Source organism: Bos mutus, chromosome 1, assembly GCF_027580195.1.
Source record: "Bos mutus isolate GX-2022 chromosome 1, NWIPB_WYAK_1.1, whole genome shotgun sequence".
Lineage (NCBI taxonomy): Eukaryota > Metazoa > Chordata > Mammalia > Artiodactyla > Bovidae > Bos > Bos mutus.
In genome coordinates this window covers 81463163-81479254 of record NC_091617.1, presented here as the reverse complement: position 1 = coordinate 81479254, position 16092 = coordinate 81463163, and the positions used below count along the sequence as shown (strand labels likewise).

The 16092-nt window shown below is 36.3% G+C and overlaps 1 protein-coding gene across 2 annotated transcripts in view; it reads left to right on the top strand.

The window, feature by feature from the left end:
• VPS8 (VPS8 subunit of CORVET complex) overlaps positions 1-16092 on the top strand; it is a 295718-nt gene that overhangs the window by 14015 nt on the left and 265611 nt on the right. For both annotated transcript variants that reach the window (XM_070372173.1, XM_070372165.1), the window contains exons 4-7: positions 2634-2764; positions 8185-8278; positions 10636-10668; positions 11624-11678. In XM_070372173.1, the coding sequence (XP_070228274.1) occupies positions 2634-2764; positions 8185-8278; positions 10636-10668; positions 11624-11678 (313 nt within the window). The remainder of the gene's footprint in view (positions 1-2633; positions 2765-8184; positions 8279-10635; positions 10669-11623; positions 11679-16092) is intronic.

The window sequence follows — 16092 nt, the reverse complement described above, 5'->3', positions numbered from 1 at the left end:
TTGAAGAAAATTTTGCAAATTTCAAGGTTATGTTGATGCCGTCTTATTTTAAAATCTTTATTGTTCTGCCTTTTACATTAGATCTGCAGTTCGTGTAAAATTTGTGTGTGGGATGGTGTGAGGTATGAGGCAGCAGCACTTACTGAGCACCGTTTTCTCTGGTGTCACTTTTTGTTTTAAATCAGGTGATCATAAATGGTGGGTGTGGTTTCATTGGTCTTTCTGTACTTGCCCCAGTATCACAGTCTGTTTGAATCTTTGTAATAGGTCTTGATATCTAGTAGGTTCAAATCTTCCAGCTTTGTTGTTAAGATTGCCTTGATTATTCTTAGTCTTTTGCATTTCTACATAAGTTTTAGAATTACTTTATTGGTTTACACACACATATACCAGGTGAAATTTGATAGGATTGTGTAGATTCTACACATCAGTTTGTGAGAATTGATATCTCAACCGTGTAGCTTCTGTGGTGGCTCAGTTGGTAAAGAATCCACCTGCAATGCAAGATACCCTGGTTTGATTGCTAGATCAGGAAGATCCCCTGGAGGAGGGCATGGCAACCCACTCCAATATTCTTGCCTGGAAAATCTTCATGGACAGAGGAGCCTGGCAGGCTGCAGTCCATGGGGTCTCAAAGAGTTGGACACAACTGAGCGACTAAGCACAGCACACACCATGAAGCTAGTAATTTTAAATTCAGCCTCACTGATACCCTTAATTATCTTCTTCATTTTTTCCCCCCACTTAATCCCGTAAGCCCTCAACCCTGGCTTAATTTAGCTAATCTATTTTCTTTAATTATATCCCTGGGCTGTTTAAGAAAATCAAATAATATTCTGGCTGACTCTCTTGCTTAAGACCTTGGTTCTGCATTTCATTTATGAGTTGTTTCCGTTCCCTTTCCCTAGGGCTGTCCTTCCATTCTTGTACAGCTCTCAAGTAGCACAGTAACTCCTTGCAAGCCTTCATCCTGTTCTTAGCACTCATGTGTATGTGGAGATATCTGAAAAACAGTTGGAAATGTGGCCTAAACCTCAAGAGAAATGTTGGTACTAAAGATACAGATTTTGGAGTCCTGAGCATGTCATGGTATTTGAAGCTATAGGTGTGGATTAGCTAGTTCATATAGAAAGTTTGTGAAGTAGGAAGAGCCAAGAGCCAAGAATGTAATCCTGGGGAACAAAATCACTCAAAGGTTGGGCTGAAGAGAAAGTAGAGAACATGACTAATAGAAGAGGCCACATAAGTTGAAGGAACAGTAAATAGATGTATTGGAAACTAAGGGAAGAGAAAATTTCTAGGAGTGAGGCTTAGCCAGTGGTATTACTTGATGCATATGCGGCAGTAGCATGCTAAAGGAAAATAGGCTGGCAGATTTGACTGGTAACTTCAAGAGTAGTACTCAGTAGCCAGTAATGGGTCGAGAAAGTGGAGTGTGGACTGCTGTCTTAAGAACATGGATAGAAATAAGGGAGAAGGTAGTCCAGCTGAAACCGAAGGTGTGATGAGAACTTTTTTCTCTAATGTCTGCTGCCTAGAATCAGCTTGTTTGAAGCTAGACTCATTTTGCTTTATCTGCTGAGATAATTCTTATCTCAATTAGCGGTATTACCTTTTGCCTAGTTGCTCTAGCTAGAATCCTTGGAATCTTTTTTGACTTCTTTCTTAAACTTAACCCCCTCTGCCCCCCGCAAAACACTGTTTAAATGGTAAGCAGGAATCTTTAATTTTACCTCAGTAATGTCTCCTTATTCCTTCTCTTGACCCCTTCGGCTGCATTTCTAGACTGAACTCTTCTCTCTTTCCTTGAAATTGCAGTAGCCTTCTTCCTGGTTCTTATTAGTCTCCCTGCCCCAGTCTTCCCCTCTACTCTCATTCATCTTCATTCTACCCCATTTATCTTCTTAAACATAATTCTCATCATGTGTCAATTTCTTAGAGATCTCCTTGTCTTCCAACTGCCTGTGGTATGCAGTACATTAATTTATTAAGTAAATGAGTACTGATTATGTGTCTGGCATTGTACTAGGCACTAGGAATACAGTGGTGAATGTGGGACCTCCTGTCACCTAGCTTAATGAAATATAAAGGTTTTTACGATGTGGGTCCCAGCTTATGTTTCTAGGATCATCTCCAACTCCTACTTGTATACTCTGCTCATCTTAGACTACTTCCTTTTTCATTGGCACAATCCATATTATGAAATCACTGTTTGCACATGCTGTTTCCAACCCAGAATGCCTTTCTTCTGTTTGTCATGTTATTAAGGCATGCTGTTTATAGTCAGGTGGTATTTATTTTCTTCAATCAGCTGTTGGCTGTTAGTTAACTAGTAAAGCACCTAGACAGGTTTGAATATGAAGACATATTTGGCAACTAAAAATATAATCTGTATAACTGCTCCTACTTCTTTCAGCTACAGGAAATAATTTTTTGGAGTGAAAAAAGTAGGGAGAGAGATCTAGAGTTGAAATTTAATTCTGTACTGTGCCTCTCTGGTCAATAGCAATGCATGGAAAAGGGGTGAAAAACAGCGAAAGCATATGTTTATTTTGGAGAAACCCGTTAATGCCTGTTTGACTTAGAGAGTATTTGGACTTTTGAATTAATGTATCCATGTTCTTCTAATTTAGACTGATGATGAAGATGAATCTTTTGTTCTTGAAGATCCTACATTGTTAAACATTGATACTATTGATTCTCACTCTTACGATACTTCATCTGTGGCAAGCTCAGATAGTGGTGACAGGACCAACTTAAAAAGGTAAGTATTCTTTTTTTTTAAAAGTTGAAGTATAGTTGATATACAGAGTTGTGTTGATTTCTGCTGTATAGCAGGAGTGACTAAGTTATACATATATATATATTCTTTTTCATATTCTTTTCCAATATCCTGGGATATTGAATGTAGTTCCCTGTTCTATACAGTAGGACCTTGTTGTTTATCCATTCTTCATGTAATTCTCCCAGTCCGTCCCTCCCCCACCCTTCCATCCCCTTGGCAACCACAAATCTGTTTGTCTGTGAGTCTCTTTCTGTTTCATAGATTCATTTGTACCATATTTTATTTTATTTATTTATTTTTTTTGCCCCCACCCGCCCGCGGTCTCGCCGGGCCCCCAGACCCAGGCGAGGGGGCAGGGCCCCACAGGCCGCTCTCATTTGTACCATATTTTAGATGCCACATAAAGGTGATATCATATTGGTATTTGTCTTTCTTTCTCTGACTTAATTCACTTGGTATGATAATCTCTGGTTGCGTCCATGTTGCTGCAAATGGCATTATTTTTTTTTTTTTATCCAGTGTATATAGGTACCACGTCTTTGTCCGTTCATCTGTCAGTGGACATTTAGGTTGTTTCCATGTCTTGGGTCTTGTGAGTAGTGCTGCTATGAACATAGGGATGTGTGTGTCTTTTTGAATTATAGTTTTGTCTGGCTATATGCCCCAAAATGGGATTGCTGGATCATATGGTAATTCTATTTTTAGTTTTCTGAGGAACCTTCCTACTGTTTTCCACAGTGGCTGTACCAGCTTTCATTCCCAGTAACAGTGCAGGAGCATTCTCTGCTCTCTATACCCTCTCCAACACTGGTAGACTTTTTAATGATGGCCATTCTGACTTTTTAATGACTGGTGTGAAGTAGTACCTCATTGTGGTTTTGGTTTCCATTTCTCTAATAGTGATGTTGAGCCTCTTTTCATGCGTTTGTTGGCCATCTGTTTGTCTTTGGAGAAATGTCTGTTTAGGTTTTCTGTCCATTTTTCGATTGGTTTTTCTTGTTGTTGAGTTGTATGAGCTGTTTATATATTTTGGAAATTAAACCCTTGTTGGGTGTATTGTTTGCCAATATTTTCTCCCATTCTGTAGGTTGTCTTTTCATTTTGTTTAAGGTTTCCTTTGCTCTACAAAAAGCTTGTACATTTGATTATGTCCCATTTGTTTATTTTTGTTTTTATTTCTTTTGCCTTGGGAGACTGACCAAAGAAAACATTGGTACGATTTATGCCATAGAATGTTCTGCCTATGTTCTCTTCTAGGAGTTTTATGGTGTCATGGCTTATGTTTAAGTCTTTAAGCCATTTCGAGTTTATTTTTGTGCATGATGAAAAGGTGTGTTCTACCTTTATTGCTTTATATACGTCTGTTCAACTTTTCCAGCACCACTAAGCTAAAGAGACTTTTTCCCCCTCATTTTATATTCTTGCCTTCTTTGTCGAAGATTAATTGACTGTAGGTGTAGGGTTTATTTCTGGCTCTCTGTTAAGTATTCGTTTAAATCACACTTGTATATGATATGGTCTGCTGAAGCCCTGCATGGAAAGTAGAAGGCCACTTGCTGCTGCTGCTGCTAAGTCACTTCAGTCGTGTCTGACTCTGTGCGACCCCATAGATGGCAGCCCACCAGGCTCCCCCGTCCCTGGGATTCTCAGGCAAGAACACTGGAGTGGGTTGCCATTTCCTTCTCCAATGCGTGAAAATGAAAAGTGAAAGTGAGGTCGCTCAGTCGTGTCCGACTCGTAGCTACTCCATGGACTGCAGCCCACCAGGCTCCTCCATCCATGGGATTTTCCAGGCAGGAGTACTGGAGTGGGGTGCCATTGCACTTAGGTGGAAATAAAATGCTTGTTAGACCCTGAAGATTTTGATACTGTTGAGAGCATAAGAAGGTGGATACTCTGTCAGTCTTCTGCACCTCCAGGGTGTGTGCTCAGTCACTCAGTTGTGTCCAACTCTTTGCAGCCCCATGGACTGTAGCCCACCAGGCTCCTCTGTCCATGGAATTTTCAGGGAAGAATACTGGAGTGCCATGCCATTTCCTACTCCAGGGATCTTTCCTGACTCAGGGATCATCTCCTGTATTGGCAGGCAGGTGCTTTACCACTAGCCCCACCTGGGAAGCCCCCAGTAGGAAGCTAAATATAGCCAGGGAGTCCCAGAAGCAGGAGAGCCTTTAGAGGGTGCACACATCAGACCTGGAGCAGTGTCCATGGTGGAAATGTGGAGATGTGTGGGAAAGGTGGTGGGAATCACCTCACCAGCCTTCTGTTCCCTCCACTCCTTCCTCCACCACCTTCCTCCCGCCGTCTAAGGACAGCTCCAGCATTTCTTCATTCCCTTGGAATGGGTTCAGAGGAGAGTTGCAAAGATGATTAAGATTTGGGAAAAAGACTTCTAACCCTAAATAGCTTCATTTTGGCTGCTTTCACCTTCCACATTCTTGGAGAGCACATGAAAAGGAAAAAGAAGTGGAGGAAGCATAATGTAAATGTTTTATTGAATTCATGTGTAACTTTAATGTTGATAACTTGTCGGTGTATTTTTCTTCAACTTCTTAAATTTTGCCTGTATCAGGGCTGTATTCTTTAGGTTGTCAACTCTTGTGAAATAGGGGCCATGGCTGGGTATATTAACTTGTTCGTCAGTTTCTTCTACAACTAAACTTTGTTCTGCTTTATTGAGATATAATTGACATACAGTACTGTGTAGATTTAATGTATATAGTATAATTCTTTGATATATGTATATTATGAAATGATTAGCGCAGAAAGGTTACTTAATACCTTTATCACCTCACATAATTACAATTTTTTTCTGGAGTCAGAAAATCTAAGATCTACTTTCTTAGTAACTTTCAAGTATATAAGTGTTGTTAACGATAGTCATCACCCTGTACATTAGATCTCCAGAACTTATTCATCTAAAAACTGTAAGTCTATATCCTTTGACTAGAATCTCTGTATTTCCCCCAGGCCCTGGATATCACTATTCTAGTCTCTGTTTCTATGAGTTGCTTTTTAAAAGGTAGTGATTTTGTTTCTTTTGGGTATACAACCCAGAAGTGGGATTGCTGGATCACATGGTAGTTCTATTTTTAATTTTTTGAGGGACCTCCATGCTATTTTCCATAGTGGCTGCACCATTTACATCCCTACCAACAGTGGCCAGGGATTCCTTTTTATTTGGATCCCCACCAACACTTATCTTTTGTTGTTTTGATAATAGCCATACTAATGGGTATGAGGTGGTATCTCATTGTGGTTTTCATTTGCATTTCCCTGAAAATTAGTGATGTTGAGCACCTTTTCATGGACCTATTGGCCATCTGTATGTCTTCCTTGGAAAAATACCTATTTAGGTCCTCTGCCCGTTGGTTTTCTTGCTCCCGAGTTATAAGAGTTCTTTTTATATATTGGTTATTATGGGGTTAAGGGTTTGCAGATATTTTTCCGTGTTCCATAGTTGCCTTTTATGTTTTGATTGCTTCTTTAGCTGTGCAGAGGCTTTTTAGTTTGATACAGTCCTATTTATTTATATATACTTATATATAGCATATGTATATCCACTTTTGTTGCTTGTGCTTTTGGTGTCGTACATAACTAAAAAAATCTATGCCAGTACTACTGTCAGGGGCTTTTCTGTTTGCTTTTTCCTAGGAGTTTTGTGGTTTGAAGTCTTATGTTTAAGTCTTTAATCCGTTTAATCTTTGTGAGTGGTATAAGACAGAGGGATGATTTCCTTCTTCTGCATGTGATTACCCAGTTTTCCTAGCACCATTTGTTGAAAAGAATATTCTCTCCTCACTGAGTGTTCTTGGCTCCTTTGTCAAATGTTAGTTGACTGTATATGCAAGTGGTTATTTCTGTGCTCTCTATTCTGGTCATTGATCTTTGTCTTTTTTAATGTTAGTACCATACTGTTTTGGTTACTGTAGCTTATAATATAGTTGGAAATCAGAAGGTGTGATGCCTCCAGCTTTGTACTTTTTTCTTAAGATTACTTTGGCTGATAGAGATCAGTTGTGTTTCTATAAACTAACAATGAAATATATAAAAAATAATAAAAATCACATTTACAGCAGCATCAAAAGCAATGAAGTAGTTAGGAAGACGTTTTGGAACAAGGAGGTGAAAGAGTTGTACATTGAAAGATAAAGACATTGGTAAATTAAAGAAAACAAATGGATGGAAAGCTTTCCATGTTCATGGATTAATTAAAATGTTCATACTACTCCTGCCTATGTATAGATTTGGGTCAGTCCCTATCAGAATCTCAGTGACATTTTTCACAGAAAAGCAGTCCTGAAATTTGTATGGAATCCCAGTACTTAAGTGTTTTTGATCGTTTGGTCATTTACCTGCTTAAAAGCTGTGGTGTCATCTTTTTGCCCACATTGTAATGTCCGAACTGCTTTGCATAGTGTCAGTCTGAAGCCTGCTTACTATTTTGACGTAAATGCAGAGCACTCCCACATCTGCCTCCTGGCCCATGCCTTTTGTGTACTCACACTCCCCACACACACTGTACACCATTACATCTTCATATTTTTGCTTGTGCTTTTTTTTGGTCCGACAGACTCCTAGTTATCCATCAAGGTCAGATCAGATGTCTTCTCTTTTCTATAACTGTCCCTGATATCCCCTTAATAAACAGGATTAAAGTCTTTATTTTGTTTCTATCATGCTTTATTCATTTTTCTTTTCTAACATTTATCCGTTAATTTGAGTGAGTTACTCATTAGTCCCTCTAGCTAGGCTATGAGATCCTCGAGAGTGGAAACTATGAGCTTTTTATATTTGTATCCCCAGAACATACTTTTAGTCATGAAAGCCAGGTGGGAGTAGGTGTTCAGTGTTTGGTAAAAGCTTAAAGAAGTATTTTTTGTACAGTGATGAGTAGGGTAAGTGAAAGGAGCTGTTAGTAGGAGCATCAGAGAATGAGTAATGAGTCGGAAATTTGAGGCAGTTGGTTGGGAAAATGAGAGGGTCGTTACAGACAACAGTAGGGCAAGAATGGTTGCAAAGGTGGAAGGCAGGTAGAGGTGATATAAACCTGTAAGCAGGGCTTCTCTATAGGCAACCTTCTGATGAGTAGCAGAGCCTTTCGCTGTAGTTATTAAGGTGAGCAAGGAATAGGTTGAATCTGTGAAGAAGAGATGGTGGCTTTATTCATTTTCCTGCTGTGCTTCTCTGAGTTTCAGGGTGAATTTAGTATAACATTTTAATGTGAGACTGTTAGACTTTATACCTCTTCAGAAAACAGAGCTAACAAATTAATACATTATTGCTTTCTGCTTTTCTTGTTTTTATTTACTTTTTCTTCTTTCAAAGCTTTAAAGACCTTGCCTTTTCAGTTTTTATTTTCTGTTCTTAAACGTTTTCCTTTTTTTTTTTCCTTAAAGAAAGAAGAAATTACCTGATTCTTTTTCACTCCATGGATCAGTTATGCGACATTCACTTTTGAAGGGAATTTCTGCCCAGATAGTGTCTGCAGCTGTAAGTATTTTGTTCTCTTCCCCCAGCTTTATAACCTGCAATGGCATAATGAAGCAGGAATGAGCATAAAACAAAGCACAGCACTTCTCTTGGCCCAAGGCTTAAGAAAAACAGAATCTGGCTTTCATGGGTTTTGTGTGATTATTTTTGACTCATAAGACATAGCTACACATCTTGACATAGAAATTAGTGCAGCCATGAAATAAAGGTCTGCCCGGAGTCTCGGGTGTGCCTAAATGAAATATGGCAGCAAGCCTAAAAGAAACACTATCTGCCTTTTCTTTAAATTCCTTTTCAGTTTAGTTGCCATCTTGTGTATTTGGTTGAGGTAGAGCGATTTTTTTTTTTTAGTGTTTTCATATGGAGGAATGATTGATCAGAATCTTTTACAACTGAGTGATGTTTTTATAATTCACAAAAGTCTTTTCATGTACCTTACTTCATATACTCTCACAACTTTGAAAGTAGGGAAAGCCGTATCCTATTTTACAAATGAGAAGACAGACTCAGAGGTGATATTAACTTGTCTTACATCATTGGGTTAGGAGATAGCAGAGCAATTACTCAAATTTAGGGGTTTTTGGCTCCAAGTCTAGTGCTGCTTTTGTTGTGAAATGGGGGTGGTATTGGTGAAAGTGGCCAGTGTGTAATGGCTGGAACAGAGTATCTGTGTCTGTTTTGAAAATGGTTTGGAGCACTGGATTAGTACAAAAATATTTAATAGTCCATTAAGACAATAGATGCTGATTCTGGTATGTTTATCAAATTTTCCTTTGGCCTCAAGGCTTATAGTTTTACGTAGTCTTTCGGTTTTGGTTTTCTGAATTCAAATATATAGATTATATAAGTAATAGTAATAATAATGATGTTGATATGAATCGTGATTCATATCCCAGGAACTTTGATATGTTTTTATGTTCTTTTCATGGAGTTTAATTAGTGTTTTGCATATTCAGTTTGGACAAAGTTTTATTTTTTATGAGGGTAAGAGATTGATAGAGAAGTGGATCATGACACCATAGCCACATTGTAAGTTTTAGGTTTATCAGTGAAAGCTCTTGTTGCAGACCACCCTCCCTGCCCCTTGCAAAAAAACCAGAACAAACAAACAAAAAAACCCCAAAAACAACAAAAAAGGAAAAAGTGAAAAAAAAAAGGAAAAAGTGTTCTCTCTCGGCATTTGGTATACCCCGGCCCAGCTCATATATCATGAAGTCAATTTAAATAGAGAGATAGGCAAGCAATGGGGGAAACCTGGGCAATTGTCCTTCCTCTTTTAGGTGGAGAGTAACTCATATTTGCTAGAATGGGAACCACCTGTTGAGGATTACATTTCCATGACGTTTTCTGAATTTAATCCTTATGTAGGTGATGAAATTCATTCCTTTCAAAATCAAGATGAACCAGAACAGTCATTTGACCCACCTGTGCAGTTTTAAAAATATTTTGAATAATGGAGACTGAACTAAAACTCAGACATTGAACAATGATTAGATAAATCTGTTATTTAAAAGGGTTTCTCTTTTCTCTTGAAGAGGAGGGAAAAATTCTAATAAATCCCAGAGTGTTTGCATTCTGTTCTTATTTCATTGCCATGGCTGAGCTCCTTTGGTATGTTAAAATGAAAACTGCTTTTCTTGTGACAGTCTTCATACTTTGTTTTTCTAATTTTGGATTACCAGCTCAATTTAAATTGTATGCTTTTCTGTGATGGTTGGTTTATTAACATGTAAAGCTAGTTATATTTTGGGGTATCTCCTCTGAATGGCTGTTTAGTAATGCCTTCAGCCATGTGGATAGTGATGTTATTAGGGCTTCCTGTGGTGTTGACCATCATAGCCTTGTAGTCTATGCCTGGAGAACACTTAGGAGAGATGAAACTTTTGGAGTTGTGAACTTTGTTGTTTTGGAATCCTCCTCAAAGTAATATGACGTGGGATTATATTTAAAATCGACTCAAATTAACTTTAAAGTGTATTTATCATTTTATGATCACCTAAGATAATGGAGATACCTTAAGATAGTGATTTTGTAAAATGTGTCCATTGCATAAAAATTTCCTAAGAAAAAGCAGATTCCTGGGCACTATCCCAGACCTACTGACTTGAAATCTAGTTCTAGCAGTGTAGCTAGGGATCTGCATTTTAACAGATATTCCAGGTGATTCTGATGCTCCTTGACTTTTGAGAGTCACTATCCTAAGCTGTAACATCAGTGCTAAAATTCTGTAGCTGGGGGCAAAAGTGATGGTTCCCCCTCTTGTCTGAATCATATATGTAAAGAGAGGGCCTTATACCATTTTTTTGTTTAAAAGTGGAAATATCTTTTCAAATACTTTTTTTTTAAATTTTATTTAGGACAAAGTAGATGCTGGCTTGCCTACAGCAATTGTAAGTATACTTTAATCTTTTAAAAGTAACCTTTCTATTACCAGGTTTTCTTAGATTTATTCTTCTGATACTCAGTTATTACATACATTTTACGAGGATAAATTCATATGTCATTTACTGCCAGTAATCATTTAAAATTTAGTCGTGTTGAATATTCTCTTTCTAGTGTATTGTTACTCTTCAGTTTTGTTTTTTGAGATGCATATAATGGATACTGATTAGCCCATTTCCAGATTTATTTTATGTGGTACTATCCTGCCCAGTACATTTGCTCCTTCTGTGACTTGACCTCCTTTTGGTTATAGGGAGTGGAAACAGTGTTCGGTAAAATCACTTTGTGGTAAATAGTACATTTAACAGCTCTGAACTCCATTGCCAAGCTTGCCAAATAGTAAATCTGTGGGGGTGATTATAGAGAACTGGGGGATATTGAAAGCACACTAGTGCCCTCTTTTCTATTTTCAACTATTTCCAGCTGCCTCCTGTAGCTCTCTTATTAGTCAGTCAATTGGTGAGGGAAGTGGGCTGAGTTTTGAGTATTTCTGGCGCCTTTTGGCTCTTGTGAATGAGCTGGGGAAGGTCTTTCCTGTTCTTTTCCCACACCTCATAGGAGGCTCTTGGTTAGGTAGCATAAGTGCCTTTACTTTGTCTGGAAACTTGAACTTTTTTTATTTTAAATTGCTTTAGAGGAAGTTAAGTGGCATGTTTTTGCCTATAATGTTGAACATATGATATTTTAGTATTGTTACCCTTAGAATAAATTTAGAGGGATGCCAAGAAATAAGATGTTCTGAGTTTTATCTTGCATTTTGCCTCCTAGATGAAATTTTCCTTATTTATAATAGTTGGTGTGTTATCTGGTGTCTAGAGGAAAGAAGACCAACAAATTTAATTCTGATTATTTCAAGATCCTTGATATAATGTTTTAAAATATAATCTTCTCTTTTGTTCTCAGGCAGTATCCAGTTTGATAGCAGTGGGTACATCTCATGGATTGGCCTTAATATTTGGTAAATTTTCTAGCTGCTTATTTTAAATATTAAGTATTTGAGTTTTTTAAAAGATAATATCTCTTAATCACAGTTTTTATAGTAAACTTTATTTTTCTGAAAAATGCCAGAAAAACTTGAAGAGTAGCAGTCAGCATTTTTATAGTTAAAAAGTGCTTGACTCAGCTTCATTTTGTTGCTCATTGCAAGTTAATTTTCTTCTTTATGAATTTATAAGCTATTATATCATACCATACACCATTTGACTCTCTGCAGACCTAGACAAAAAGAATGTAAAGTTGAGAGCAACAGGGTTTGTCATTTTGTCTGCCTCTGGTTTGTGGTGGTGGTAATTTTTTTATTCTAAATTATATCTGAGTAGTAAGTATTTGAAAAGATCGTCAGGGAAAGATTTCCAGGCTTTCTCAGTAATTTTCAGTAACTCTTAACTGATAGTAAGGTTTTTTCATTTACATTGTAAATCCCTCTAAACTGAAAGTTTTTTAGCCTATAATCACTTTATTTTTTGGGTTGAGATGAGAACTTCGTTAGTTTTATTTTTATGGTACGTGATAATCCTAAGTTTTTTTTTTCATTTTTTTTTCCTCCGTGAGACTAAATAACTCTGATTTTCATCTTTCTTTGCTTTTGCCCCCAAACTATGAGCAAAACATTTTGTTCTGTTTAAATACTACTAGAAAATGTTTTCCTGTCATTTTTAGTGTTCTCACTGATTTTAAAGCTTTTGGAACTCTCTCAAATGGAATTCCGGATGACACTGTATTTTAGTAAGGATGCTACAGAATATTATTTATGGAATACCTGGGAACACTTTAATAGCAGAACCATAATTTGATCTTTGTGGTCCTTGCATCTTTATCATGATTGAATAACTAGTAATTTTCCCTTGTTTTTGAATAATTTGACTTCCAAGTTTTCCATTATACCAGAAGCCTGTTCATCATGTGATTTTAACATCTAGTCTTTTCACAGGTGATGGATACAAAGTATTGTCTGGGGATGAGAAGAATGGAAACAAAAAATACAATTCTCTAGAGAGAACTTTAGAATTGATTCTTTAATTATTTCTCTTATTCCATAATATGTGTTCATAATAAATTTAGATGAGCAAAAAATTGAAGATACACCAAAATCTGCCATCCAGAAATAATTCCTAACATTTCTATATGACCTTGAAATCTTTTGTCCTGTACATATGTGTATACATATGTGCACTCTCCAAATTGGATCATGTTAATTTGTAACCTGCTTTTTCATTATAATGAACATTTTTCTATATAATTATTAAAATCATGTGTAGTATCTTTTTTCCTGTTTTATCAGCTTTTTTGTTTTAAATTTAAGTATGGTTGATTTACAGTGTTGTGTTTAGTTTCTGGTGTACATCAAAGTGATACAGTTCATGTGTGTGTATATATATACACATGCCCACCCACACACACACACATATATATTCTTTTTCATATTCTTTTCCATTGTGGTTTATTACAGGATATTGAATATAGTTCCCTGTGATATACAGGATTGTGTTGTTTATCTATTTTATATATAGTGGTTTGTATCTATTAATTTATCCCTCTCCTTTAGTAACCATTAGTTTGTTTTCTGTGTGAGTCTGTTTCTGTGTAACATCATTTTTAATGGCTACATGTATCCTGTTAAATGGATTCACCATTTAATCAATCATTTTCTTCTATAAGACATTTAGGTTGTTTCTAAACAAAAAAATAGAGTGATGACCATCTTTGTAACTGCAGTTTTCTGTGCACATGATTACTTCTTTCAGACAAATTCCTAAAAGTGGACTAGCTTATGTCAGGGTATGAACATTTTAAATGTTTCTGATGTATATTGCCTAACTGCCTCCTAGAAAGTTTTACCAACTTGCTCTCCTATCAGGTATAAGAATGCTTGTTTTCCTATGAGGGCAGGGTTGGTATTAGATTGATAGAATTTTGGGAAAGAATATTGAAAGGACTTTTAGTTAGTCACCTTATTTACATATGAGGTGTTTGAGAACTGGAGAGAGGTTAAGTGACATGTACAAAGCCAAATTCAAAATCAAAGTATACTGAATCCCAAGATTAGTATGTTTCCACTCCTCCAAGTTGTTCACCTGTTCTGAGAGAAATGGAGGCGAATTCCAAGATACAAGAAGGAAAGAACGCAAGAACTAAGATGAACAAGGATAGACTATAATGCATATGTTTATCTATCAGCAGAACATGCTTATTTTTGTTCCCCCTTACCAGTACTCACTCTCAACTCTATCTGCTTTAATATCTCTTCCTTATCCCCCAAGGTTCTAAGAATATGTGGCTGCTTATAATCAAACCCATGTAGAATTCACTGCAACAAATTAAAATGAAGTCTTTTAAAATAAAAAACTAACAGGGGAGAACAGTACAGTGTCTTTCATTGCTGTCTCAATTTCCTTGGGGCTGCTTTCTGATTTTTTATAGACCCAAGCAACTTTCTTGTGGATTTGATGAAACAGTAATCTTTCATTAAAGTCTCATGAAAAAGAAAGTATGCCATAATGAGCATTTTGAGAAAGAATCATAACATTCTAGTTATGGTTTGGATTTTTAATCATGCAGTTAGTAAATTTTACTCATTATTTTTGTAGGAATCAGATATCTGGACAATGAGTTTTAACAAATGGATTAAAATTTGCTTGAAAGTCAGGAACAAATGGCAGAGTAATAATGCTAAGAAGTGTCTAGATTTGAGGTCTGGGTTAAATCTGATCTTTTAAACATCTTTGTTGATCATAGGAAAAAGTGCAGCAGGAAGAACTTGTTTAAGTACCATTAGAGTCTCTTTGGAATGAAGGCCTGGGTCATTAGAATAGTAATCATTGTAAGTTTCTTAAGCACGATGTAGAATTCCTATTCTTAAGGAAGTAAAGGTATGTGGTATTTGTTATGTATCTTGGTTCTTACCTAATTATAGGATCTCAAAAATCTGACTCTTACTAGAGATATATCCCTATCCTAAGGCCCTTTAGTCTTTCATTTTTTTGAGTTGTTAGTATACCTTAATGGATTATCTTTTTGAAATTGTTTTATCAAATTTAATGGACTTGGATTTACTATGCTAAAATTTGGATATTATGAATTTTTTCTATTTCCATAACCAATACCTAAATATAAATGCTAGACATATCATTTAATCACATTTAGTATCATTCTCACAGGTAAGTAAAGTTTACCACTTATACTCTTGAAATCTTACCTGTCTTTTCTCTGAACTTTTGAACTGATTTCTTGCTTTTCTCTTTCTTTTGATCTTTTCTCCATGGATTCAAAGGAAAAGGTATAGTAATTTTGATGTGCATGAGTGACTCTTTTTCTTTTGACCTTTTTATTGTTGAAGGAGAATGTTATCAATTACAGTTGACACCCTGTTATGAAATGCTTATTGAAAAGAACCAGCTAATTGAAATTGGTTAGAGAATTGTTAAAAATTACAAATATATGTATACCTTCAATATTTTATTTTAAATGAAAATAAATATTCATTTCCCCCCTAATCTTTTGATACAGTCCAAAACTGAGTTTTTTTCTGCCAGTTGGAGGTCTGCAGCATCCTTTTCTGGCACAAGCTACATCAATGATAGGTCATGCAAAATTTGTACTTTTAATTAAACAAAAGAGGTAAAAGCTTGGGTACCTGTGAATCACTTGAGGTGTGCAAAATTTTAGATTTTCATAGAACTTTCCAGTTTTCTGCAGTTATCTTGTCCATACCTTACTTCATGACAGTTATTTAGAGCAACTCACCTTTACCAAGTTTTTCAAAAACATCCATTTAGCTGTCATAGAAACAGCAGCTTGCTCTTTTGCACTCTATTTCATTAGTTGACATATTGTTTAACGTTTTTTAAGTGCAGTAGTATTTATAGTGGCATGAACAGATTTGGAAATGAAAACAGTTGACTCTTCCTAAGCATCTGCATTCTAGAAAATAGCCAGTTATCTGTGGGGAGTCAGTGTATCCTGGGCTTTAGTCAGTAAGGTTAAAGAGGGAATGGAGAGCTTTAATTCTGTGTGTGTTAGATGGTGGTCAGATAAAGTGCTTCTGCTGCTTTATGATCATTGATGAAAAGTGTTTCCTAATCTCTCTTTTCTTCTTCTTCTTTGGTCATAGAGAATATTTTAATGTGCACAAAGGAGTAGTATTGAAGAATGGTGAATACTGGTGATAAAAGTAGAGCTCTATGCATATAATTTGATTTCGATTCTTTCTAGGATCTAGGTATTTCCTTCTTCGATGGTCTTTAGGGTGTAGTTAAATTTGGGGTGAAGAAATAGAACATTAGGTTAATTTTGGTATGTGGAAAGAGCAGAAATTCTTGAAGTATGTTCAAATTTAGATTTTATGGCTATTGTAGACTTTATATGTTATTTAT